The 26,565-nt window shown below is 55.0% G+C and overlaps 2 protein-coding genes and 3 non-coding genes across 11 annotated transcripts; all 5 read left to right on the top strand.

Annotated features, from left to right (window-relative positions):
- The first annotated feature begins 718 nt into the window (after positions 1 to 718).
- Positions 719 to 11,434, top strand: il12rb2l (interleukin 12 receptor, beta 2a, like). Of its 7 annotated transcripts, none has more exons than XM_088932579.1 (17): positions 721 to 984; positions 2,229 to 2,319; positions 2,985 to 3,050; positions 3,616 to 3,903; positions 4,648 to 4,789; positions 5,513 to 5,670; positions 6,436 to 6,575; positions 6,663 to 6,822; positions 7,061 to 7,122; positions 7,254 to 7,701; positions 7,789 to 7,983; positions 8,141 to 8,242; positions 8,763 to 8,891; positions 9,157 to 9,300; positions 9,530 to 9,686; positions 10,079 to 10,181; positions 10,440 to 11,434. In XM_088932579.1, exons 3-17 carry the CDS (start codon positions 2,999 to 3,001, stop codon positions 10,758 to 10,760), a joined length of 2,601 nt encoding a protein of 866 aa, XP_088788705.1. In that variant the 5' UTR covers positions 721 to 984; positions 2,229 to 2,319; positions 2,985 to 2,998; the 3' UTR covers positions 10,761 to 11,434. The 7 variants fall into 7 exon arrangements, 6 of the variants coding, with proteins under 6 accessions (XP_088788705.1, XP_088788706.1, XP_088788709.1 ...); XM_088932580.1 differs by having other exon boundaries at positions 2,226 to 2,319; XM_088932583.1 differs by having other exon boundaries at positions 722 to 984; positions 2,226 to 2,319; positions 9,617 to 9,686.
- A 551-nt stretch (positions 11,435 to 11,985) lies between these two features.
- tnpo2b (transportin 2b) lies at positions 11,986 to 26,463 on the top strand. Its single transcript, XM_088931838.1, has 25 exons — positions 11,986 to 12,193; positions 13,749 to 13,848; positions 13,983 to 14,058; positions 14,189 to 14,338; positions 15,302 to 15,408; positions 15,701 to 15,834; positions 16,054 to 16,135; positions 17,333 to 17,455; positions 17,674 to 17,792; positions 18,055 to 18,115; positions 18,323 to 18,494; positions 18,741 to 18,893; positions 19,164 to 19,389; positions 19,500 to 19,671; positions 19,988 to 20,074; positions 20,405 to 20,512; positions 20,607 to 20,765; positions 20,865 to 20,952; positions 21,366 to 21,464; positions 21,906 to 22,001; positions 22,292 to 22,367; positions 22,513 to 22,612; positions 23,050 to 23,124; positions 23,217 to 23,352; positions 23,744 to 26,463. Exons 2-24 carry the CDS (start codon positions 13,750 to 13,752, stop codon positions 23,322 to 23,324), a joined length of 2,670 nt encoding a protein of 889 aa, XP_088787964.1. The 5' UTR covers positions 11,986 to 12,193; position 13,749; the 3' UTR covers positions 23,325 to 23,352; positions 23,744 to 26,463.
- Positions 15,470 to 15,538, top strand: LOC148820674 (small nucleolar RNA SNORD41). Its single transcript, XR_016094183.1, has one exon. It is a non-coding gene; the product is annotated as a small nucleolar RNA SNORD41 (small nucleolar RNA).
- LOC148820673 (small nucleolar RNA SNORD41) lies at positions 17,521 to 17,589 on the top strand. Its single transcript, XR_016094184.1, has one exon. It is a non-coding gene; the product is annotated as a small nucleolar RNA SNORD41 (small nucleolar RNA).
- LOC148820672 (small nucleolar RNA SNORD41) lies at positions 18,556 to 18,624 on the top strand. The gene has a single exon (XR_016094182.1). It is a non-coding gene; the product is annotated as a small nucleolar RNA SNORD41 (small nucleolar RNA).
- Positions 26,464 to 26,565: the final 102 nt, after the last annotated feature.

Below are 26,565 nucleotides of genomic sequence, written 5' to 3'. Positions count from 1 at the left end.
TGCTGCCCCAGTGAAACTGCCCGCAGAGACACTGCTGCCCCAGTGAAACTGCCACAGAGACACTGCTGCCCCAGTGAAACTGCCACAGAGACACTGCTGCCCCAGTGAAACTGCCCACAGAGACACTGCTGCCCCAGTGAAACTGCCCGCAGAGACACTGCTGCCCCAGTGAAACTGCCACAGAGACACTGCTGCCCCAGTGAAACTGCCACAGAGACACTGCTGCCCCAGTGAAACTGCCCACAGAGACACTGCTGCCCCAGTGAAACTGCCACAGAGACACTGCTGCCCCAGTGAAACTGCCACAGAGACACTGCTGCCCCAGTGAAACTCCCACAGAGACACTGCTGCCCCAGTGAAACTGCCACAGAGACACTGCTGCCCCAGTGAAACTGCCCACAGAGACACTGCTGCCCCAGTGAATATGCCCACAGAAGGCAGGCAAGTGTGTTTGTGGGCAGACAGGAGCCTCACGACTTACTTGATTGGTTTTACTGCATCACACAGCCACAGGTGTGGGATTCACACAGCGTCTTTTATGAAGGCGCCTTGTTAATCAAACCCGGTTGCGATGAAACGCCGCACCCCTCCCTTTACTTTTGCACGGATCGCGAAGGATGCTCTCGGTCGTTTGCGGCCGGCGGTGTGTGCGCTCGGGTGTGGGAGGAGCTCTGTCCTGAGGTACGGGGAAATAGGGTCCGGCGCCCTCTGCCGGAGCGGGAGAACACGCCCGCCGTCTCCCTGTGGAAGGTCGGTTGTCATCCCGGCTCTTCTGGAAACCCGAGGCGTCCGGCACCCTGAGGGGGAGTTTGGTTCCTCTTTTGAAACTCAGGGCGAAGAATTTCTGTTTCTCCTCAGCGTCTCCGGCCGACGAGTTTCTCTGCGGGCCCCTTACACCATCGGCGGCGCCGCTTCCTGCTGCTGGTCGAAGCGGACTCGAGGCTCTCGCGCCGCCGGAGGGACGGGGAGGTGTAGCGCACGCGAGTAAGTTCGTTTCAAAACGTCGCTTTCCTCTTTGAAAAAAACAACAACTTTGTGTCTATTTTAGAAGCCGGACCAAAAAATGTGTACTGTTGTTACATCAGTGAGTGTGTGTTTACTGGGTTCCTCAAACGGAAACGACGCGTGTCAATAGGAGTATTTAATTCTTACGTTTAGAAGAAAACAACGATTCATTCATTCAGGGGTGACCAGAGTCATGAGTATGACTGGAGGTTACAGGGGTGTCAGTGTGACTGGAGGACAGAGTGGTAATGGAACTGTTACAATAGGAGCTACAGTCCCAGTACAGTAGAACAGTCCTGTTACAATAGGGGCTACAGTCCTAGTGCAGTAGAACAGTCCTGTTACAATAGGAGCTACAGTCCCAGTGCAGTAGAACAGTCCTTTTACACTCTGTCAGTGAGAGCTGTGCCCCTCCTGCAGGGGGCGCTCACTCTGCTGTGGGCCTGCAGTGCTGTCGGTGAGAGCTGTGCCCCTCCTGCAGGGGGCGCTCACTCTGCTGTGGGCCTGCAGTGCTGGCGGTGAGAGCTGTGTCCCTCCTGCAGGGGGCGCTCACTCTGCTGTGGGCCTGCAGTGCTGTCAGTGAGAGCTGTGCCCCTCCTGCAGGGGGCGCTCACTCTGCTGTGGGCCTGCAGTGCTGGCGGTGAGAGCTGTGTCAGTCCTGCAGCAAAGCTGGGTGAGAGCAGCCCCAGATAAGGAGGAGTACAGAGAGAGAAACTAGTCAAGGAGGAAGGGCGAAATCGGAGAGCGTGCTGGGGTGAGGATGTCCTGTGACTCAGAGCAGAACTTGCCTTGGTAAGATTGTTCAGAGAAGTGCTGAGGTGTGGAGAGAACGTGTGTGGGGGTGTGTGTGCAGCTCAGCTCTGACAGGAAGAGAGAGCTGAGCAGCGGTTATGGTGTGAATTTCTGAAAAATGGGTTTACGCAACCTGTCCGTTATGAAGAGAGGAAGAGCTTCAAGGTGCAGACAGAAGCAGACCCTTCCTGTGGGGAGATTATAAAATGGTGTGCGCATCTGGTTTGGAAGTTAATATTTTCTGCAAGAAGTGAATGCCCAGAAGCAAGACTTCTCGGGGTGATGTCAGTTACGGTGAAGGCGGAGCCTGCAGAGCTGTGATGATCGCAGCAGTCCTCAGGCCTGGGATCTCGGTGTCTGGTGGACGTCTCTGTGGGTAAGACTCCTGCCAGCCTGCTGCAGCTCCTGCTCTTCTCTCCTTGCCGCAGCAGCTCGCGGACAGTGACTGGGCCTCTCCTGGATGCGTGCTTACTCCGGAGCAGCTCTCTGGGCCTGGGCTCGGGACCCCTGTCCTGCTGGAGGGTGAGTGTGTGTCTCGGGCTCGGTCCCTGATCTTGGTTGCAGGACAGCGCGCCGCCCCAGCTCTCGCCCCCCTCTCTGTGTCTCTCTTCCTCTCTCCGCCTGCCCTCCTGTGTGTGTGAACTCCGTGCAGATCAAGGGCTTTCTGTGGTACACTGGTCCAGAGCAGTAATGCCCAGTGATGTCATACTCTCTTCCTCCCTGCCGGGTAAGAGCAGGGTAAAAGCATAGTCCAGTGTAGTAAAGCCCAGTTAGATCTGGGTAAAAGCACAGTCCAGTGCAGTAAAGTCCATGGAGCTCAGTGTAGAAGCACATTCCAGTGCAGTAAAGCCCAGTGAGATCAGGGTAAAAGCACAGGCCAGGGCAATAAAGCCCAGTGAGATCAGGGTAAAAGCACAGTGCAGTGTAGTAAAGCCCAGTGAGATCAGGGTAAAAGCACAGTCCAGTACAGTAAAGCCCAGTTAGATCTGGGTAAAAGCACAGTCCAGTGCAGTAAAGCCCAGTGAGATCAGGGTAAAAGCACAGTCCAGTGCAGTAAAGCCCATAGAGCACATTGGGATGAAAAGCCTGTCAGCCGCTCTGTGGTGCTGAGATGGGTTGAGGAGGGTGGGTGATTAGGTATGAGCAGGGCTGCAGTCTGAGCTCTGTGTCCTCTGTCTCCTGTACAGTCCTGCTATGAGTGATGGAGCAGAACAGCGCCGCCCTCCTGGTCCTGGTGTGTCTCTTGCAGCGCGGTAAGGCTTTGTGCTAGGTGACGGCAGCAGTGGGGACTCACACCTCAAGCAGTTTTACTACCAGCTGAAATCCGGATTCAGATCAGCTCCTTTTCCTCAGCGAGCTGATTGAAAACCAGCAGGGCTCTGTCACCCGAGCACAGGAGCTGCACGTGTCCCTCTGCAGCTGCTCAGAGATCAGGGTGATCTGTGTAGGCAGGGACAGCATTAAAGCATTCTGGGTAACCCGGAATCTCTCTCTGTTTAACAAGTGAAAACAAGTCAGAAACTGTGCAACGAAGAAAGTGTGGCAATTTGGCAGAGCTCAGTGGAACTGAAGGCAGAAGGGCCTCGCTGTCCGGGGAGCATAGTTTGAGACACACCTCTCTGATTCCAGAGCAGAACTGAGCAGTTCAGAATAACGGGGATAAGGTGAACAGAATTCCATTAAAATTAAGCTGACTTTTTCTAATGAACTTCCAATAAGACACGTGTTTACGCTGATTGCTTAAATAATGGATTGGTTTTGTAAAGAGTCCTTAAAGATCTGGGGGACCCTGATGGGCTTTTTCTCTCTGTATTTCAGCTCTGGCAGGGGAGGTTTTGTGCCTGTGGGAGCGCTATTTCCACCTGGGCCATAACGTGTCTGGGGCATGTCAGTTACAGGGCTCATTGCTGCCCCCTGGGTGTGACTCCAGGGCACTGCAGCTGGCCGCAGATGGCCAAACGCTCTCCCCACATAGCCACACCCACAATCACATCGCAAATTTTACTGTCATTCGTCCCCCGGGACCCAAGCTCCACCTACGCTGTGAGATCACCTGCCCTGGACTGGAGCCCCGCCCACATTGTGACATCACACTCCTGGGGGGAAGTGAGTATGACATCACAAATTACTTTGTAAGAAGGGTATTTTTATCTTTTGTGTTATGGGTTTTTTCTTTTACATGTTGCATATACAAGCAGACTGAGAGCAGTAGACGCTGAAGTAGAACAGTAGACACAGTGAGTCTGGAAGGAGTTGGGCTCTTGGGATTCTGGGATTACTAATAGACATAAGAGGGGATACAGGCCAGACAGTGAAGCAGTCTCACACTCCTGTGCTCTGGGCTTGTGATTCGGTCCTGCGCAGGTTGGGATCTGGGCCTGTAAGAGGTGGAGAGGAAATGGCTCTTATCTGTGGGACGAGTGCAGTGGAGTATCCAGGCTTGTTGCTCAAGGTCCCAGCGGGGCAGTGGGCTGTGGAGGGGTAGTGGGGCACGTGGCTGGGGTCAGTGATGGCAGGAGTGAAGTGTGTCAATCTGAGGGCAGCTGGAGTGAGCTCAGAGCTCAGAGAGCAGCTTGAGTGCTGTGATCCCACATCTCCGGCTTCAGCCTGACCTCTGTCAATAGCCCCTAGACAGAGTACCCTTGGCATACTGCTCAAGAGCACCACCCTTGTGGCAGCCTGGGGTAGATGCGAGCTTGCTGTGAGAGACGTGTATCAGTTGCTTTCTCCTGTAAGTCAGTGTGGGGCAGCTCGTCAGCATGAGCAACTACAACATCTCGTAGGAAACCTAAGGGGCACAAGACGCTGGTGGGCTTTCTGTATGCTGACCCTCTCCCCTCTGTCCTGCAGGGACACCCCGCACCCCCTCCTCGCCTCAGTGTGTCATCCCCCCTGGCAGCACAGACATGAACTGCTCCTGGAACTGGAGCCCCTCTGCCCTGCAGGAGCCCCTCCACACCAACCTGACCCTGCACCTGTACTCCTCCTCCAGGTCAGCATGGCTCTGGGGCAGATCAGTGGGGAGGGGGTCTGAGCTCTGGGGCAGATCACTGGGGAGCAGCTCTGAGCTCTGGGGCAGATCAGTGGGGAGCAGCTCTGAGCTCTGGGGCAGATCAGTGGGGAGGAGCTCTGAACACTGGGGCAGATCAGTGGGGAGCAGCTCTGAGCTCTGGGGCAGATCAGTGGGGAGGAGCTCTGAACACTGGGGCAGATCAGTGGGGAGGAGCTCTGAGCTCTGGGGCAGATCAGTGGGGAGGAGCTCTGAGCTCTGGGGCAGATCCGTGGGGAGGAGCTCTGAGCTCTGGGGCAGATCAGTGGGGAGGAGCTCTGAGCTCTGGGGCAGATCAGTGGGGAGGAGCTCTGAACACTGGGGCAGATCAGTGGGGAGGAGCTCTGAGCTCTGGGGCAGATCAGTGGGGAGGAGCTCTGAACACTGGGGCAGATCAGTGGGGAGGAGCTCTGAGCTCTGGGGCAGATCCACGGGGAGGAGCTCTGAGCTCTGGGGCAGATCAGTGGGGAGGAGCTCTGAACACTGGGGCAGATCAGTGGGGAGGAGCTCTGAGCTCTGGGGCAGATCAGTGGGGAGGAGCTCTGAGCTCTGGGGCAGATCAGTGGGGAGGAGTTCTGAACTCTGGGGCAGATCACTGGGGAGGAGCGCTGAACTCAGTCCTCCTCAGAGCGTCTCAGTTTTTCAGTGTCAGTGTCTCTCCTACAGGACTCTGCTCAATGTCACGGTTCCAGATGGTTCTAACAGTGTTGTGGTTCCTCGCACCTCATTTATGAGCCACGTTGGCGTCACTGTCTGGGTCAGAGCTCAGAACCCACTGGGCTCAGCTGAATCCATCAAAATCCCCTTTAACACCGGCGCCATCAGTGAGTCTGCACTCCTTCATGCTTTAACCCTTTCACTCTATCACTGTCATTAACCCATTCACTTTCACTCTGTCATTAATCCATTCACTCAGTCTTCCTAACCCATTCACTCACTTTCTGTCACTAAAGTATTCACTCTCTCACTCTGTCACTGACTCATTCAATTCAATTCAAGATGCTGTATTGGCATGACCAATGAATAAATCAAAACAAATACAATTAACATAAAATAAACAGACATTCACAGTATAGACACATCATAATACATTTACATATAAAACTATGGAGCATTATTGGGAGACAGACTCACTGTTCCTCAGGCTGTGACAGGAGATCACATACTGGGCTGCCAGTTCAACTGAGTTCCCTCCTCCCTCTCCCAGTGGGATTGGGACCTGTTGTGATTCTGGCAGGTACGGGAATTCTGGGATTAGCTGTGTAAATTTGAGAAAGAATGTTCCTCTAATCCCAGAGTATCTGTCACAGTGCAGTAGGAAGTGCACCTCTGTCTCTGTTTCTCCCCGCTGGTAGTGGGAGCACAGCCTGTCCTCTCTGGGCAGCCAGGTCTGCCTCACTGTCTCCTAACCCATTCACTCTCTCACTCTGTCACTGACCCATTCAGTCACTTTGCCATTAACTCTGTCTCACTCTGTCCCATTCACTCATTGTCACTAACCCATTCACTCTCTCAGTCTGTCATGAAGTCACCCTCTTGCTTACTCTCTCAGGACCACATTGTTCTGCCTGCCCCTCTCTCTCTCTCAGAAAAGCCTGCCCCTCCTGTGCTAACCTGTTCCTTGGAAGATCACTCAGATATCTCCATTTTGTGGAACTGCCCCCCGGACAACTGTGACCAGACCTGCGAGGTGAGATTTTGGGTCAACAACCAGTCGGACTGGACTGAGGTGAGAAAGCAGAGAACTCACGTGCCTGTCTGTCCCCCTGCCTGCCTGTCTCTGGCGTATTGAACTTGGTGTGTTTGTGTTCTTCAGGTGACTGATGACTCTGTGGGTCAGGCTGACTTTATCCTCGACAACCCCCAGCCTTTCACCCATCACCATTTCCAGGTGCGCTGTGTCACAGGCAGTGACATGGGGAACACACCTTTCAGTGACTGGAGCAGCCCCTGCACTGTTCTGAGTGCGGAGGATGGTGAGTCTGAGAGCTGTAGTCCAGTCCTGCCTTACTCTAGGGTTGCATGGGAGCTGTAGTCCAGTGCTGCTTGACTATAGGAAGTATGGGAGTTGTAGTCCAGCACTGCTCAACTCTGGGGTATGTGGGAGCTATAGTCCAGTGCTGCCTGATTCTAGGGTGCAAGGGAGCTGTAGTCCAGTGTCACTCTGTACTACACAGACCCCCTTCCTTCAGGGACGCTCTTTCTCTCTGTTAGTGCCGGTGGGAGAGCTGGACCTGTGGTGTGACAGTGACCCTGTTTTAGCTGTGGTGTGGAAGGTAAGGCATGATTTATCTGTGTTCCTTCGCTCAGCTCTTTGAGTATTGCGACCAGCATGATGTAATGGCTCTCCGAGCCGGGCTGGGTGCAGTTCTGTGTGTTACTGTCCCCACTGATCCCTCTGTCACAGGAGATGCCCGCCCCCCTGGCGCGGGGCAGGGTGCGGCAGTACGAGGTGGGTGTGGGGTGGGGCGACGGAGGCAGCGCTTTGGTGAACGTGTCCACAGACGACCCGCCAGCAGTGGAAGGAGCCGGGTGTCTGGAGTGCAACTCCAGTGAGGCGGGGAGCCCCCCTTCCTGCCGTCTCGCTCTGCCGTGCCTCTGGAAGGCCGTGTGGGCCGAGGCGGAGGTCGCGGAGGTCACGGAGGTCGCGGAGGTCACGGAGGTCACGGAGGTCACGGAGGTCGCGGAGGTCACGGAGGTCACGGAGGTCACGGAGGTCGCGGAGGTCACGGAGGTCACGGAGGTCGCGGAGGTCGCGGAGGTCGCGGAGGTCACGGAGGTCGCGGAGGTCAGCGTGTCGGCCATCAACTCTGTCGGACGCAGTCGGTTGGCGAGACTGGCTGTGCGCAGGCAAGGTGAGAGCGTGAAGGGAGCCCGGCCGGCTGCCTGCTGCCCGCCCTGCGGCAAGGCGCCGCGCTGATCCTGCCCCTGTCCCCGCCCAGGCCTGCCCCCGGAGCGGCTCAACGTCACCGCCGCGGGCTCCCAGGAGGCCCTGCGCGTGGCCTGGGCCCCACCGCCCGGCTGCTCGGAGCACCTGCAGGGGTACGTCGTGCAGCGCAAGGAGGCGGGGCGCAACACCAGCAGGGGGTTCGACTGGACGAGAGTCAACGACACACAGCATAGCACCGTGCTGGCAGGTACGCTTGCCCTGGGGGGCCTGGGGGTCCGGGAGTGAGCAGCGGTGGTTCGCAGGTTAATGGCACGCAGCACCGTGGGGGTGCCGGGCCTTCCTCTCACTGTCACACTGAAGGGCTCCTGCTGTCAGCTGAGGGCTCGCTCCGTCTCCCCCTGCAGGCCCCTTCAACCCTCACACCCCCTACATAGTGTCGGTGTTCGCAGTCTACAGCAACGGCACCAGCCAGCCCGCCTCCTGCATTGGTTACACCAAAGAGGACAGTGAGTATGCAGACTTCCTGCCTGTCTGTCTCGCTGCCTCTCTGTCTATCTCTGTTCCTTCCTGTATACCTGTCTGTCTCTCTGCCTCACTCTGTCTTCATTCTATCTGTCTCTGCCTGTCTGCCTGTCTCTCTGGCTTCCTGTCTGTCTCTCTGCCTCACCCTGTCTTCAGTCTGTCTGCATCTGCCTGTCTCTCTGGCTTCCTGTCTGTCTCTCTGCCTCACTCTGTCTTCAGTCTTTCTTTCTCTGCCTGTCTGCCTTTCTCTCTACCTGCCTGACTGTCTCTCTGTCTCACTCTGTCTTCAGTCTGCCTGTCTCTCTGCCTGTCTGCCTGTCTCTCTACCTGCCTGACTGTCTCTCTGCCTCACTCTGTGTTCAGTCTGTCTGTCTCGCCCTACCTGCCTGTCTTACTCTGTCTTCATTCTGTCCCTCTGTGTCTCTGCCTGTCTGTCTGGCAGTGCTCAGTTGCCCATCTGTCCAGTGACATTCCTCCCTCCCTCTGCCTCTTATCCTCTCACAGGGCCCCCTGCTGTTCCAGGAGTGAAGGTGACCTTGTCCCCAAAGGTCCTGCTGTCCTGGAAGCACATCCCACTGACTGACAGGAGGGGCCTCATTCTGCGGTACAGGGTGGGGCATGATAACGTGACAGGTGCGCCCCCTGGGGGACAGACGGGGAAGCACAGGGTGCTGTAAATGAGGGCTCGGAGCCAGGGGAGACTGTGGGAAGCTGAAGGAGATCTGGGTTGTGTTTTTTCTGAAGAGAAGACACATGGTTCCGGTGGGGGTGGGGGTCAAGACACAGGACACACTGCACAGTCACAGAACCTATTCAGAACCCGGTCCGGTCCGTCCAGTTTGGTCAGCGAAAAGACCCGCGGTGCTCTGACCCCCCTGTAACTCTGTCTCCCCCCCAGATCACACTGTGGGTCCAGAGAACTGCAGCCAGGAGCTGCAGGACCTGAAGCCGGGCCAGCGGTACCAGTTCTGGGTCCGGGCTGAGACTGGAGCTGGAGAGGGGCCAAAGAGCATTGTGGACTTCACCACCGAAGACAAAACAGGTACTGTACCACTGCCCACTGTGCCCACTTCCTCTTCCTCCTCAGGCTGTCTTCCTCTCGTTCTGGACCCGACCTGGCCTCTCATCTCCCTTCCTCTTCCTGTCTCATCCCCCTTCCTCTTCCTCTCTCTCCCCCCTCATCTCTCTTCCTCTTCCTCTCCACCCTCATCTCCCTTCCTCTTCCTCTCCCCTCATCCCCCTTCCTCTTCCTCTCTCTTGTCTTGTACTAGCTTGCTGTCTTCAGGAGGATGATCTCACTGTCTATGGGTTTGGGGCCATGGTTCAGTGTGTGAATGACTTCTGCTCCTCTGCTCCAGATCTCCCTGTCATCCTGGTACTGTGCATTCTGGGACTGCCGGTAGTGCTGGTGACAGCATTCTGCTTCAAGTAAAGAGCAAGAGAAGTTTATTTGATTTTATTTAAGAAAACTGTCAGTTATTGTTATGCTACTCTGTGACTGTGCTGTATCTCTCTGTGACTGTGCTGTATCTCTGTGTGACTGTGCTGTATCTCTCTGTCACTGTACTGGTCTGTGGCTGTGCTGTATCTCTGTGTCACTGTGCTGTATTTCTTTGTCACTGTGCTGTATCTCTGTGTCACTGTGCTGTATCTCTCTGTGGCTGTGCTGTATCTCTCTGTCACTGTACTGGTCTGTGGCTGTGCTGTATCTCTCTGTCACTGTTCTGGTCTGTGGCTGTGCTGTATCTCCGTGTCACTGTGCTGTATCTCTCTGAGCTGTATCACACTGTCAGTGACAGTTCTTGTTCGTGTGACTGCAGGTGCTCCTGCAGAAACCAGTTAGTGCCGTCGTGGTGCTGTGAGAAGGTACCTGACCCGCAGAACAGCCGCCTGTACCTGATCCTCAAGATGCCACAGCTGCAGGTCTGTCTCACTGTCCATCTGTCCACGTGTCTGTCTGGGGTCTGTGTGTCCCACTGTCTCCCTGCCTGTCTGTCCGTCCACATGTCTGTCTGGGTCTGTGTGCCCCACCGTCTACCTGCCTGTCTGTCCATGTGTCTCCCTGGGGTCTCTGTCTGTCTGTCTGTCTGTCTGTCTGTCTGTCTGTCTGTCTGTCTGTCCGTCCACGTGTGTGTCTGGGTTCTGTGTGTCTCACTGTCTCCCTGTCTGTCTCCGGTACAGGAGACCAAGGAGGCCATGTACCCTGCAGTCTTTCTGCTGGACTCCATGCTCTGCCAGCTGGAGGTGGTGGAAATTCCTCAAGCTCCCGATCCCCGAGAGACCTTCGCCAGCACGGAGAGCGCAGAGGAGGGAGGGGGACAGGGAGCCAAAATCTGGAGAGAGAAGGGGGGGGATGTTGATGGGGAGCGGGGCAGGGAGGTGGGGTACAGTGAAATGATCAACGAAGAAGTGATATCAGGTCCGTCCTGCTCCCCCACTGATACCCAGCCCTTCTTCTCCGATTACGAGAAGCACTTCATGCCTTCTCCGCTCGACCTGTAGGGAGCAGTATGCAGAAGGCTCTCCACTTGACACGTATGGGGCAGTACGCAGGAGGCTCTCATACAAATTGCCCCTTGGGGCTCTGTCTCTGTGTTGGAAAAAGCTGCCCAGCTACACTGTTGAAACTGACTGATGCTGACATGGCTCCCATGGGAACCAGCCCGGATGGGATTCTGGGAGGGCGGATCGAAGGGATGGGATCTGCTCTGGGCGTCTCCTCTGGGTCTCGGAGTCTCGGGAACGGCGTGAATGACCAGAACCATCAGTCTGGCTGACCTGCTGTACTCCAGCTCCGGGTCAGAGCTCAAAGCTCCCGCTGCACCGGACGGCCAGCAGGGGGCTCTCTCCCTGGGGGACCAGGCCTGCTGAGGCAGTGTTATTCCCCTGGGCCTGAGGGGACACAGAGCCTGTTCTGTGAATAATGTTAATGTCTGTAAACTGGCTGTGCTTGGGGCCTGTCCGTACACCTCTGTGGATGTGAAGTTGTGTGGCGGGAGGAACAGAGAGCAACAAAGTGCGATCTCGGGACATGCGCTTTCTGTCTAGATTATACCATTCTCAGTGCCGGATTGTATATAAAGAAAGATTGTGGATAGATTTTCACGTTTTTCTGGTGTAATTTTTTTTACATTTTCTGTGTTTTAGGTGAAATAAAAACAGTTGTTTTAACATCTGCACTGGCAAAATGCAGCTCGTACTCAGCACGGGGCTTTTAGACGTGCTTGTAAGGGAACTTAAATCGGAAGAGCTCCAGCACCCTGTCTCACACGCGTGGAAACATTTCGCGGGTCCGTGCCACGTGTTGCACTGCTGCTGTAGCACCTTGGGCAGTACACAAAAAGTTGTGATCGCCCGGCATGTATGTTTCATTTTCATACATCAGACTGACGGCGGCTGACGCCGGATACTCTGCAGCAGGAGAAAACTAAAAGGTGAGATGAAAGACTCCCATTTTCAAACCGAAGACATCTTGATCACAACAAAAGCGTGGAGAACTTCGGAGCCAACATGGCGGCTAGATTCACACAAGAGCTTTGGAGAGAGAGAGAGAGAAGGTAGTTGCATTTCTCCGACCCTAACCCGGCCACCATTGAGGGAAACCGCCGCGGCTGCCGCAGAAGGTTAAATGCCGCCTTTCCGGGCACGTGACGAAATCTGCACTCCACGATTGGCTGGGAGACCGGAAAGAGCGGTGGACGGAAGCCGGAGGGGCTCAGGCAGAATTATTGGGGTCGAGCGCGCGCTGCTTTGCTTCCCACTCCCTCCAGCGCGAGAGCGAGCCGCAGCAGCAGAAGAAGGCAGAGGGGTTTTGCATCACGGCCGCGACAGCAGTAATTAAATACTGTTAATAAAGCTAAGCTAATCAGTGATTATTTAGGGCCGCGCCGTGACGATCCAGATTTACATACTCCACTACTCAGCGAGATCTCCAGGTGAGAGTTCTGGCGTTGTTTTTGCCGATTTGTAACCCGTGTCTGGAAGCACGCAGAGGGATTTCGCGTGAAAAGGAAACGGCGGGTCTCCGACCTGTGAAAATTTAAACGTTGCGCCTCATTATTCGCCCAAATGTTGTGTTTTGTAAGCTCGAATACCCTTTCCAGGCGTGTGTCTCCGCACAGAAGGCAGCCGGGTTTCAGCCGATACGCGCTTGCGGCGGAAGCCCGAAACGAGGCCGCTGCGGCCTAGATCCGCGCAGAAGCCTGGGGCTGTCGTGATTTCCACACCGGCGGTGCGGATACCCATCCTGGCTGTAGGAAACTGGTGGGATTGGAGGGCTACAGATCTCCTCTGTTTGGGGACAGAGACCATGTTTAAGAGGTGTTGCAGGAATGGGCTGCTTCAGGGGTGAGGGGCTGTGTAGGTGATTGTTAAGTGTCGTGGGGAAGGTAGCGGCTTGCCCGCTGTCCAGACGAGCGATGATAATGACGATCGCGTGGGTTAGAGGGACCATGGGATTATGGCGGTTAAACCGGGTCAGGCTGAGATTTATATCCTGATCTGTTGGTCTCTTTTCGTCCCCAATCCGATTATAAAGTATAGTCCTGTGGCCGGAGGGTTGAGAGGCGGTAGGTCCCGTACCGTTCTCCGCGCGGATACCTGTGGCTGTGCGGGGAAGTGGGCCAGTAATGCAGTTTTCCGGGCAGTATGTAGAACTGCTGTCTGGCGATAACTGTCTAGATTTCAATCAACTGTAATGTTGCAACAAGGGATTACAGTTCTCTCACAATAGGAGCTACAGTCCCAGTGCATTAGGACAGTCCTGTTACAATAGGGGCTACAGTCCCAGTGCAGTAGAACAGTCCTGTTACAATAGGGGCTACAGTCCCAGTGCAGTAGAGCGGTCCTGTTACAATAGGGGCTACAGTCCCAGTGCAGTAGGACAGTCCTGTTACAATAGGAGCTACAGTCCCAGTGCAGTAGGACAGTCCTGTTACAATAGGAGCTACAGTCCCAGTGCAGTAGAACAGTCCTGTTACAATAGGAGCTACAGTCCCAGTGCAGTAGAACAGTCCTGTTACAATAGGGGCTACGGTCCCAGTGCAGTAGAACAGTCCTGTTACAATAGGGGCTACGGTCCCAGTGCAGTAGAACAGTCCTGTTACAATAGGAGCTACGGTCCCAGTGCAGTAGAACAGTCCTGTTACAATAGGGGCTACGGTCCCAGTGCAGTAGAACAGTCCTTTTACACAGATTACTGTTGTGTTACAGTAAAAGCTGTGGAGAACAGCTTTAGTCAAAGAAAGCTCGTACTGCTAGGAGGACAGTGGAGCTTCTGCCACAGCCACGATGGGCTCAGGGTCTGGCTACAGAGTCAGGGATACATTTGTGACCGCAGTGCCTTCACACCTCACACGACGGGGCCCTTCACAGGACAGCGGCTGTGTGTGAACCCGCAGCTCTCCAGGCACGGGCCCGGCGCCCCCAGTGCTGCTCCACACTGCTGTCCTGGCTTGCTTTCTCACGGTGCCTTTTTCTGTGTGTGCGCAGGATGGAGTGGCAGCCTGACGAACAGGGGCTCCAGCAGGTCCTCCAGCTCCTGAAGGACTCCCAGTCTCCCAACACGGCCACTCAGAGGGCCGTCCAGCAGGCATCCTTTACTGGTCGCGGGGCTGGGGCGCCAGCAGTGGGGGGGGGGCAGTGGGCAGGAGGTGGGGGTCTGTGTGGTGGGTCTGGGTCCACGGTACTGTGTGCTGCCCTGTTGTCCTTAACTGCTGTGCTAAGAAACTGGAGCAGCTGAACCAGTTTCCCGACTTCAACAACTACCTGATCTTCGTGCTCACGCGGCTGAAGACGGAAGGTGAGTGTGCACAAGTCTGGGGAGCCCCAGCTCCGTCTTCCTCTCCAGGGGTGATGGGCCCGGTGTTCTGCAGTCGCAGGCTTCACCGTCTCCTGTCCTGGCTCACCTGCTGTCTTCTGTCCCCCCCCAGACGAGCCCACTCGCTCCCTGAGTGGGCTGATCCTGAAGAACAACGTGAAGGCCCACTATCAGAACTTCCCCCCCACTGTGGCCGACTTCATCAAGCAGGAGTGCCTGAACAACATCGGGGACCCCTCCCCCCTGATCCGGGCCACCATCGGTGAGACTTGGGGGTGACGGGAAGAGGGGGCGGGGGCTAGGACTGGGGTAAAAGTCCCTTTCGCTCTGCTGTCCTGCAGTTCTTACTGGCAGGGCACTTGGGACATTCTATTGCAAAGGAGGTCAAAACAGTTGTAGGATTACTGATCACGGAATAGTTCTTTGACAATGATGTGGAAGCGCTGAGAGAGCTGAGAAATATTCTAGCATGTAAGTACAAGTTAAAAGTTTAAATAAGAGATGCATCACATGTGTTCAAATCCAAAGAGCTGAACCTTGTTAGTCTGGAGGAACAGGCTATGGTCTAGATTTCCAAAGTCTCAAAGAGACACTGACAGAATCAGTCTAGCGGATGTCTTCACAACTTGGGGTGGGGCAACAACAGTGCAAACAGAATGGAAGTGGATTTGTAATCACTTCTTGAAACAGGATTGTGGGAGTCAGGCTCATCGCTTGGTTACTAAGTACTGAACGGGCTAGATGGGCTCTCTTCTCTCCTGACTTCACCCTCACTCCTCCTGTGTGAATCCGTATGTAGCGTTACAATTAGCTTTTATAGGTGTGACGGGGGAAGACGAGCAGATGAGTTGTGCCTGCAGAGAGCAGTGTAAGGTGCGGTTAGGATCGGAGAGGTCAGGGATGTACGGCCCATTATGCCTGATGTGTTTCTAGTGATGTAATGATCCAAGGATCACATGCTGTTTTCTTCAACTGCCTGGTTAGGAAACAGTTTACAGACTCTGGACTTTTTTTTTATTTTTGTCTGTACTCTGTACGTCCAGTGCTTAGGTGCTACTTCTCTGTGTCACTGCTAGTTTTGAAGATGTCTCAATATGACATTTGCTTTGGCTCAGGAGCTGATCTCTTGGTTTCTCTTCTTGTTTTTTGTGCTTTTGAGATTCTTGCCTCATAAACCCCAACCCTGTTCTAATCCTTTCTCCCCTCTGCCCCTTGTCTCTCACAGGCATCCTGATCACAACCATTGCCTCTAAAGGGGAGCTGCAGACCTGGCCGGAGCTCCTGCCCCAGCTCTGTAACCTGCTGAACTCTGAGGACTACAACACTTGTGAGGTCAGACTTTGTGCTTTTTCCCCTCCTCCCTGTCTCCCTCTTGCCTCGCGCCTCCCTCTCCCTGGAAGTGATGGACAGCTCTTTTCGTGACTCTCAATGATGCAGGATGTATTCATACTGTCTGATCCAGGGACCAGTTCTGCTAATGGTGGCTGAGACACTCTGGAATCCATTAGTTCTCCTGTCTCGGGCGTGTCGTCTGGAGGATGGTTTCTTGCTTGTGGGGTGTCTGCTCCCGTCTCTCTTTCTCCGTGGAAACTAAATTGAAACCTTTCTGGATTCCTGCCTTCAGGGCTCGTTCGGCGCCTTGCAGAAGGTGTGTGAAGACTCATCGGAGCTCCTCGACAGCGATGCCCTTAACCGGCCCCTCAACATCATGATCCCCAAATTCCTGCAATTCTTCAAGCACTGCAGCCCCAAAATCAGGTGAAACTCTAGAAGCCCTTAGACACCAATGCCCATCTCTCCTTCACGCTCCCACTCCATGTCTGTCTAGAAGCTTCAGTGTTCAGTGTTTTGTCATGTTATTAATTCTTGGGTAGATGAGTTTGTTAGCTCTGACATCAGAACCAAGCCACTGAGCTGTTGTCCATGGGTGGGATTTCTGTTGCGTTATTAGAACTCTGTTCCTCTTCTCCCCTCCAGGTCTCATGCCATCGCCTGTGTGAATCAGTTCATCATTGGCAGAGCCCAGGCCCTGATGGACAACATAGACACCTTCATCGAGGTAATGGGTGCAGGCAACCGTAGTGTCCTACACTTGTGTGGAGAACTGTTCATGGACTCTCTCTGCCTGTCAGGATCTTCCTCTGTGCAGTGGAGTGTCTGCTGCTAACTCCTCTAACTCTCACCCCCTGTATGTGTGCTCTACTGACTCTCTGGCTCAGGCCCTGTGTGGACGTGTGTGCGCTCTACTGACTCTCTGGCTCAGGCCCTGTGTGTGTGTCGTGCTCTGCTGACTCTCTGGCTCAGGCCCTGTGTGTGTGTCGTGCTCTGCTGACTCTCTGGCTCAGCCCCTGTGTGTGTGTCGTGCTCTGCTGACTCTCTGGCTCAGCCCCTGTGTGCGTGCGTGTGCGCTCTACTGCCTCTCTGCCTCAGCCCCTCTGTGTGTGCACGTGTGCTCTACTGAGTCTGCCTCAGCCCCTCTGTGTGTGCACGTGTGCTCTACTGACTCTCTGCCTCAGCCCCTCTGTGTGTGCACATGTGCTCTACTGAGTCTGCCTCAGCCCCTCTGTGTGTGCACGTGTGCTCTACTGACTCTCTGCCTCAGCCCCTCTGTGTGTGCACATGTGCTCTACTGAGTCTGCCTCAGTCCCTCTGTGTGTGCACGTGTGCTCTACTGACTCTCTGCCTCAGCCCCTCTGTGTGTGCACGTGTGCTCTACTGACTCTCTGCCTCAGCCCCTCTGTGTGTGCACGTGTGCTCTACTGACTCTCTGCCTCAGCCCCTCTGTGTGTGCACGTGTGCTCTACTGACTCTCTGCCTCAGCTCCTCTGTGTGTGCACGTGTGCTCTACTGACTCTCTGCCTCAGCCCCTCTGTGTGTGCACGTGTGCTCTACTGACTCTCTGCCTCAGCCCCTCTGTGTGTGCACGTGTGCTCTACTGACTCTCTGCCTCAGCCCCTCTGTGTGTGCACGTGTGCTCTACTGACTCTCTGCCTCAGCCCCTCTGTGTGTGCACGTGTGCTCTACTGACTCTCTGCCTCAGCCCCTCTGTGTGTGCACGTGTGCTCTACTGACTCTCTGCTTCAGCCCCTCTGTGTGTGCACGTGTGCTCTACTGACTCTCTGCTTCAGCCCCTCTGTGTGTGTACGTGTGCTCTACTGACTCTCTGCCTCAGCCCCTCTGTGTGTGTACGTGTGCTCTACTGGCTCTGCCTCAGCCCCAGTGTGTATGAGTGCTCTACTGACTGTCTCTTTCTCAGCACCTATTCGCTCTGGCTGGTGATGAAGACTCAGAAGTGCGTAAGAACGTGTGCCGTGCGCTGGTTATGCTGCTGGAGGTCAGAATCGACAGGCTGATTCCCCACATGCACAGCATCATACAGGTGAGGTTTCGCTCTCTTTCTGCCTCTCTGGCCCTCCATGCCTTCCTTCTCTCCTCTCCCAGTCTCTGGATGTGATGGATAGCTGTAATATTGACTTGCGGTGATACTTTATGTATTCATACTGTCTGATCAGGAGACTGGCCTTTTCTCCTTGGCAGTCATATAGAACTCAGTCCTTTCAGGTGCCAGTGGGAAATCCTCTCTCCCCTCTCTTCCAGTACATGCTCCAGCGCACGCAGGACTCGGACGAGAATGTGGCTCTGGAGGCCTGCGAGTTCTGGCTCACTCTGGCGGAGCAGCCCATCTGCAAAGACGTGCTGACCGGACACCTGGTGCAGTGAGTGGCCCCGGCTCTGGGGTGGCTGGGGTAGTGGAGGCAGCTGGGGCTGCGATTGGGGTGGTAAAGGGCAGCTGTATTGCTATTGATTCTGCACTCCTGGAGCAGTGTGTGCGGAGTGACTCTGTATCCCTGAAGCTGAAGGAGGGGGTGCAGCCAGGGCAGAGCGACTGCACCCCTGAGGCTGAGGGGGGGGGCGCAGTCAGGGTGGAGAGTTGCTTCTGGTTTTCTTCCTGGATTTGACTTTCCCTGTCGTCCCCAGACTCATTCCCATCCTGGTGAACGGCATGAAGTACTCAGAGATCGACATCATCTTGCTAAAGGTGAGTCCGACCCGTCTCTGGAGGTGCCGGACGCCTGCTCTTGGTCGCCCTGAGGCTGGGTGTGTTCACACGGCCCGATCCCGTGCCGGGCCTTTTCCCAGCGGCAGTTTCGACTGGGATTGTGAGCAGGAAGGGGAGTCAGTGAGCGAGTAGGTCCACGCTCCTCTTGCACTCACGGCCGGCGTGCGTCCTCCCTCACTGTCCCAGGGCGACGTGGAGCAGGACGAGACCGTGCCGGACAGCGAGCAGGACATCAAGCCGCGCTTCCACAAGTCTCGCACCGTCACGCTGCAGCACGAGGGGGGCGGCGGCGAGGAGGGCGAGGACATCGACGAGGACGACGACGACGATGACGACACGCTGTCCGACTGGAATCTGCGTGAGTCCTTCGCTGGTCCCGGAGGGCGGGCGGGCGGGTGGGCCTGGTGTGGGTGTGCGCTGTGGAGGTGATGGAGACCGTGACGGGTGACTGCCAGTGATCCCTGACGTATTCATACTGTCTGATCCGCAGCGTGTAACGCCAGGCATGTGGGTGGCCGTGGGGGAGCTTGAACTTTGCCAGGTCTCGTTTCCAGGAGCTGGGGTGTAAGCTCAAACAATCCTACTGTGCTCTCCCTTTCCGCAGGGAAGTGCTCGGCGGCGGCACTGGATGTCCTGGCCAATGTGTTTCGGGATGAGCTGCTGCCCCACCTGCTCCCTCTGCTAAAGGGGCTGTTATTTCACCCTGACTGGGTCATCAAGGAGTCTGGCATCCTGGTGCTGGGGGCCATTGCTGAAGGTAGGGCCCAGTGCTCCCGTCTACCCCGCAGTGAGCCGGGTGCTGTGTGCCCAGCAGTGGGCAGGACACTGTCTGTGTTCCTGTGCTCCCAGTCCTCCTCTTGGGGAGTGTCTCATCTGCTGCTTTTCATTGCGGTGGATCTCCTGGGGCGCCTGAGTGCCGAGCCTCCTCACGGGCCCTGTCCTGTGAATGGGCGAGATCAGTCGAACAGGAAGGTCTGTGGTTTTCCGCACAGGCTCGGAGTTTAACAGGCCCCTTGCTCTCCTCCAGGCTGCATGCAGGGCATGGTGCCCTACCTCCCCGAGCTCATCCCTCACCTGATCCAGTGCCTGTGTGACAAGAAGGCCCTGGTTCGCTCCATCGCCTGCTGGACGCTCAGCCGCTACGCCCACTGGGTGGTCAGCCAGCCTCCGGACTCGCACCTGAAACCCCTGATGACCGAGCTGCTCAAGAGGATCCTGGATGGCAACAAGAGGGTCCAGGAGGCGGCCTGCAGGTCAGAGAAAGAGCGCTGTTGTCTACCTCTTTAGCTTTCTCTCTCCGTCTCGCTCTGTCCCTCTGTGTCTGGGTTATGCCACTGATGCTGGGCGCCTCTGTCTCTCTCAGTGCGTTTGCCACCCTGGAGGAGGAGGCGTGCACAGAGCTGGTGCCCTACCTCAGCTACATCCTGGACACGCTGGTGTTTGCGTTTGGGAAGTACCAGCACAAGAACCTGCTGATCCTGTACGATGCCATCGGGACCCTGGCTGACTCTGTGGGGCACCACCTCAACCAGCCGGTGAGTGTCTCTCTTTTAATGCATCACTGCCCTGGCGCTTCAAGGGCTCAGTGTGTTTCTCTCTGTACTGCATCTCTTACTGCATCACTGGCCTGGGGCTCCAGGGGCTCAGTGTGTTTCTCTCTGTACTGCATCTCTTACTGCATCACTGGCCTGGGGCTCCAGGGGCTCAGTGTGTTTCTCTCTGTACTGCATCACTGCCCTGGAGCTCCAGGGGCTCAGTCTGTGTCTCTCTGTACTGCAGTCACTGCACTTTCCTGCTGAATGAAATTGAACCTATTTGACCAGTGTCACTCACTCTTCCTTCTTCCCACAGGAGTATATCCAGAAACTGATGCCCCCTCTTATTCAGAAGTGGAACGAGCTGAAGGATGAGGATAAGGACCTTTTCCCATTGTTGGAGGTATGGGTTCTACCTCTCCCCCAGCGCAGAGAGGGGGGCTCATTTCAGAAAGTCTTAAAAGCTTCTGTACTTAAACAGTATACAATGGAAAATAACCACAATATATGAATGACAAATTTAAAAAAGCTAATCAACACAAGGACATCACCTCCTCAAAGCCCCTTTGTTCAGACTTTAGATCCTCAACTTGGTTACTGGACCCTGCCGTGTTTTATGGTATTTTTGTGCGCTTTTTTAAAATTCTCCTACAGTCCTGCACTTGTTTTGCTTAATAGTGTAGTGATGGTCCAACAGTTCCTGCTCTGATCACCTCGCACTCTGTGTCTGCAGTGCCTGTCGTCGGTGGCCACGGCCCTGCAGAGCGGGTTCCTGCCCTACTGCGAGCCCGTGTACCAGCGCTGCGTCACCCTGGTGCAGAAGACCCTGGCCCAGGCCATGGTGAGCGACTCGCACCCGGCCCGCGTGCAGGTGCTGCTGCTGCGCCGCACGCCAACAAGCGCGGCTCACCCTCCCGTCTCTCTCTCCGTCTCAGATGTACAACCAGCACCCAGACCAGTACGAGGCCCCAGACAAGGACTTCATGATCGTGGCCCTGGACTTGCTGAGCGGCCTGGCCGAGGGGCTGGGGGGCCACGTGGAGCAACTGGTCGCCCGCAGCAACATCATGACCCTGCTGTTCCAGTGCATGCAGGTAGGCTGGGCCAGGGCCTCGCGTTCCGTCAGCCCCGAGCCTCCGGGAGCCTCGAGGGTCTCTGGGCTGACCTCCCCCCCTCTCTCTCTCCGGTTTCAGGACACCATGCCGGAGGTGAGGCAGAGCTCCTTCGCCCTGCTGGGGGACCTGACGAAGGCGTGCTTCCCTCACGTCAAGCCCTGCATTGGTGAGCCGCCTGCGTGCGCCGTGTGTGTGAGCCCCCTCTCCCCCTGCCCACCACGCCGGTGATGAGCTGTAGTAGACATTCGAATCCTGAACTCCCGGGTGTGGATGTGAGTGGTCTGACGGTGTGGTGGAAGGGGAGCACTGAGCGTCGGGGGGTCTCGGCTGCAGTGCAGAGTTGTATTTTCTGTGTCTCTGAGGCTTTCTGGGGAAGGGAAGGCGTATTAATGTCTTGGGTGTAAGATTGGAGTCTCTTGAGACGTAATACCATTTTGCTCATAAGTTTAAGAGTACCCAGTTTTTTCCAGTGGGATACAGGCAAAGAATGGGTTTATGGGGTCTGAGCAAAGACAGGAAAGTGGGGGGGGGTGTTCAAGGTCATTGTTTCTGTGGGTTAATCTCTCTCTCCTCTGGCAGCGGAGTTCATGCCGATCCTGGGCACTAACCTGAACCCTGAGTTCATCTCGGTGTGTAACAACGCCACCTGGGCCATCGGGGAGATCTGCATGCAGATGGGTGAGGATCTGAGTCGGCGGCTCTCGGGGCCGGTTTGCGGTCACCTGTACAGTGCGTGGGCGAGAGCTAGCTCTGTGGTACGTCTGCCTCCTCCAGGAGCAGCAGGGAAGACTTTGCATTGAATACGGATCTCTTCCCTTTGCCTGGGTTTTTACCGGCTGTCGTTCGGCTGCTCAGTAGAGCGGTGTCTGCGTTGAGACACAGACAACACGCACTTGGAAAGAAGCTTCAGGCAAGATGTTTCTGGGTGCAACAGGAGCCCCTCCCGCCTGCCGCGCCCCGCGGGGTTTTCCTTGATGGACGGAACGGCCGGGCTGTTGGTGAAGGCGCTGGCCGCGGTGGAGGGCGTCGCCAGGAGGGGGGGACTCTTGTGGTGGCGTGAGGCTCGCTTTCCTTCTGGGACTGGGGACTGATTTTTGGTTTTCCGTCGGTTCTGAGCAGGAGCGGAGATGCAGCCCTACGTCCAGCTGGTCCTGAACAACCTGGTGGAGATTATCAACAGACCCAACACGCCCAAGACCTTGCTGGAGAACACGGGTGCGAGTCCAGGAGAGTTTGCAGGGCTGGGTGGGGGGGGTTTTTGAGGGTGTCCCACCCTCGGGTCTCCTGTCCTGTGACCACCTTCCTGTCACACTGGTGATGAGCTGTTATAGACATTCGAATCCTGAACTCCCGGGTGTGGATGAGTGTGTTCTGATAGCGTGACCCCAGGGAGCTTGAGATAGATACACTGGCCAAGTGGCCGCCTGTCATTTCTTGTGCAGGACTTTGTTTCTCTGCATCTGTCAGTATGCTGCCGTGCTGACTGCCTCCTCTCCCTCCCTCAGCGATCACGATCGGCCGGCTGGGCTATGTGTGTCCCCAGGAAGTGGCTCCGGTGCTGCAGCAGTTTATCCGGCCCTGGTGAGTGTTCCCAGCTGTCCCGTCCCGGTCGTGACCCGGAGGGCCTCCTGTCATCTCTCCGCCTGGGCAATGGGCTGAGGGGAGGATCCGTGGCCACTCAGACTTAATTCTTAAAGGCTCCTGATTGCCGTTTCCTCCTGCTCAGGTGCACGTCTCTACGGAACATCCGGGACAACGAGGAGAAGGACTCCGCTTTCCGGGGAATCTGCATGATGATCGGAGTGAATCCGGGAGGAGTGGTGCAGGTGAGGTCCTCGCGGCAGCACAGGGACTGTACTGTTTCACTCGTGGCGCAGGGGGAGACGCTGCTGAAGTCCTGTTTAGCCCTTGGCCTTGTCGAGGTGGCAAAAACAATGGAAGCAAATGAGACCACCGGCCTCCACCAGACTCAGAGGTTTTAAAAACATGTTGAAGCTGTTGAACTTCCACGTCCTTTTTCCTTTTTTTAACCTAATGTCATGCTGGTGTTACGGTCCTGCACTGTGTGGGAGTAGTCATGGCTCTGAACTCTTCTCTGGAGGGTTGCATGTTCAAATCCTAGGTGGGGCAGAGCTAGTGTAGCCTTGAGTGAGATGCTGTAATCATACTGCCCCAGTAAAATGCGCTGCTATATAAATGGGTACAAATGTAAATCTCTGTGGGCTCAAGAGTTGGTTGAATCAGGTCTCTCTCATGTCTGCAGGACTTCATTTTCTTCTGTGATGCTGTGGCCTCCTGGGTGAACCCCAAAGACGACCTGAGGGACATGTTCTACAAGGTGAGGCCCCACTGCGCCTGTCCTGCTGGAGACTCTGCCGGACCTGTCCTGGGGCCCTGGGGCTGTGCTCTGACGATGCTTGTGCCTTTCAGATCCTGCACGGGTTCAAGGACCAGGTGGGCGAGGAGAACTGGCAGCAGTTTTCAGAGCAGTTCCCGCCCCTGCTGAAAGAGCGCCTGTCCGCCTGCTACGGCGTGTAGCCGCTGCGTGAGAGGACATGCGTGTCAGGTACGCACACGCACATTCCAATGCGCCCGCTGTTCCTCGGGAACGGGAGGCCATTGTGCTCTCAGCAAGGGCTAGGGGAGAGAGGTGTGCCCAGACCTGGGGAGGGGGGGGGGGTTCAAAGGTGGGGGGCGGAGGCTGTGGGGGTGATTGGGGAATGCCCCTTATCCCCCAAGCTCCAAACAAAGGCCTGTTTGGGGAATGGGTAACAGCAAACTTAATGGGGGGACTGATGGGGTGTTTGTGGAACGGGGGTCTTTAGGGAATGGGGGGGGGGGCAGTAGATGGTTAGTGGGGGGGCTGATGGGAGTGTTTGGGGAGTGGGAGCCAGTCGTGGCGTGTCTTGATGTCCTGGTGTCCTGACGTTGGCTTTAACATCTCTGTGCTCTTGCAGGTCTCTCCAGGGAGGGTTACTGGGAACTCATCCATCTCTGCGTGTTGCACTGCCCTGATGAGGGGGGGAGGGGAGGAGGTGGGACTGAAGACCCTGCCCCCCCAACGACCCCATGACCCCACCAGGCCCGTGTGTCTGTAGAGGGAGGGAGGGGGGAGGGGAGGGGGGGCCTCTGGATCAATACTGAATACACACACAACAGGGGTAGAGGGGGGAGGGACGAGGGGCGGCCAGATGGACCGGGGAGCTTCATGAACTTTTTTTAAGAGAAAAATCGGTTAGGGAGGGAGGGTGGCAGGAGGGGCAGAGAGGAACGGCAAGGATCGCTGTCCAATCAGAGCCGACAACCACAGGCAGGCGTACGGATCCGCTTTTGAAAGGGCTGTGGTTTAGGTCACTTTCTAGTCCGAGAGGCTGAGCACTGAGGCAGACTGCAGACAGCTCGCTCAGCTGTGCGTATGGCCCTGTAGCGGGGGGTCAGCGGCCGTGGGCTGTGGGGACTGCGTGGTGTCGGCATCTCTTCTTGGAGGGGATGATGTCGGAGGGAGAAACGCCAGCTGTGGCAGTGAGGCACCTCGCGGCTCTCGGTTTTCTTCTTCTCTGCTGTTACTGTGGCTCCATTCTCTTCTGTTGTAGAACAACAAGCTGGTCTTCAAACAGAGCAAGCAGGTTCTTTTTTTTTCCAGATAATTGCAGAAACTTGTAAAAGAAGTTTGATGTGTAAGGGAAAACGAAATTTAAAACAAGAGAAAATCAGGTATTTCGGATGTCCTGCGCCGTGTGAGAGCATGCAGTTGGACACTTATGAGTCTTTATTGCTTTGTGTGCGTGTGTGAACTGAAATTTTTTAAAAAGATGTGTGAATCTATGAAAGGTACCACACTCTCGTTCTAAAGTTTAATAGGATTGTGGTCTTTCACCCTTGACTCTCCCAAAGAAGGGGGTCTGTGTTGGTCACTGGGTATCACCTGTCCACAGGTGTGTCCAGAGCCAGGCAGACTGAATAGGGAAGTTCAGAAGGAATTTAATGGAGGAGGTACAGGAGTGAATTGGATAACACTGCAACCTGGCTCCTTATACTGTTGAATGGGATCAATTTGCTGCTACTGTTTCATTTTCCGGACTTTCTACCACGTCTCGAGAAGTCGGTGAGAAATGCATTTAGGAGTGTAACTGGGCTTAATACTTGGAGGTAATTTGGCTTCACCTTTGAGTCGTAACTTTTCCCCATTTTTCAAATCTTTTTATCCAACCAAACATTTTAAGCTAACAAGCATTCGGGCTCCTGACCTGGAGCGGGGAAATCATTTGTTGCAGAAGAATCTGGGGTGTGCCGAACGGCCAGGCCTGGGAGGGTTGTGGTGGGCTGTTCCTGCTCCCGATCGTGTCCACCTTGGAGGAGCGGGGCCTGGCTCGGGGGGGGGAGGGAGCAGGCTTTTCTCTGGGCCATGGCCTGGTGGCGTGGCAGGGCAGGGGGCAGCTCTGAGGATTGTGCACGCCTACTGTCGAAAGGTTTTGGTTAACATCCCAGCACCTCGTGTTCCACTTAGTGTCAAGCAGCTCACAACTTCCAGCTTTAGCACATTATGTATGTGTGTCAAGGTTGCTTTTCCGGTGTTGCTAATGAGCCCAGTGTCTGTGTACTGTAACATTTAAACAGTGTTCTCTGGCTACAAACCCCGTCAGTTTCCCCACAGAGCTTCTGGAGTTTGTGTGTTTTGAACCATTGGAATCGTGGCATTGGTTAAGGGAGAAAGATCTGTACGTTAAACTGAAGGAGGTGAACGGAATACATTGAGGTCACAACCTCGGAGTTTTGATATCCCATTAATCCGATACGGTTATTGCCAGCCTCCACCCGTGTCGCTTCAAGTGTTGGAAGTTAGTACCTGCAGCCTGCTTGTCTTGGGGTGTGTGTGTCTGGGCGTCTTGACGGTGTTTTAGCCTATTTTAGCGTCTGTGAGAGCTTACAGTTCCAGTCTGTCCGTGTAAATGTCTCAGTGTTGGTGTGCTGAAGTCCCTGTGTGTGTGTGTGGGGCGCAGTGAACCCCCCGTCGATTTTTCGAACTCCCTTGATGTAGCCGGGGCTCAACCTTGGCGACTTGTAGCTCATCATTACAGTTGACCTGGTCTGATTAGTCTAGCCTGATGCCCCCAGGCCCTGCAGACGACACGAGACTATGACACCCCATTCCAGACCCGCTGTCACTGCCGAGAGGAATCGGAATCGCCAGTCACTAAGAGCTATCGGATCGCAGGCAGCACGCATCCTTCAGCGGTGGGATGCACAGTCACTTTTTTTTATTGCCATTTTATTTTGGAGATGTTTATTTTTCTTTTTATTTAATTTTTTTTTATTTATTTTTTTATTTATTTTTGTACTTTTTTTTTCTGGTTCTTTTTTTGTGCCTGAATGCGCACAAATTTTTTTTTTAGACTTTAAAAGTTTTTTTTTTTCCTTTTTTGTTTTAAAAAAGTTTTGTTTTCGTTGTTTTATAGCGGACCATTCAATTGAATTTTAGGAACCGGTGTAAAGAGTGAGGGAGGTGTGACTTGTTTAAGACTAATCAGATTTTGATTTCCAGTCTCGAGTTGTGGCAGAGAGAAGCAGGTGTGCTTTTCTCAGCTGTGGTGCAGGTGGGATGCTGCCTCGTGTATCAGACCTATCACTTGATATTTTTCTTTTGTGAATAAACAATAAAAGTTTTCTACCATGCTGGGACGAAATCTCAAGAGTGTCTCTCTTTTAAAAACAGTCACTGTTGTTCTGTGTGTGAAGTTCATTTACTAGTGTTGGGGACATGTTACTGTGAATGTACGGA

The sequence above is a fragment of the Atractosteus spatula genome, chromosome 14, assembly GCF_055471065.1.
Source record: "Atractosteus spatula isolate fAtrSpa1 chromosome 14, fAtrSpa1.hap1, whole genome shotgun sequence".
In the NCBI taxonomy this organism is placed as follows: Eukaryota; Metazoa; Chordata; class Actinopteri; order Semionotiformes; family Lepisosteidae; genus Atractosteus; species Atractosteus spatula.
This window is presented reverse-complemented; position numbering and strand designations above follow the sequence as displayed.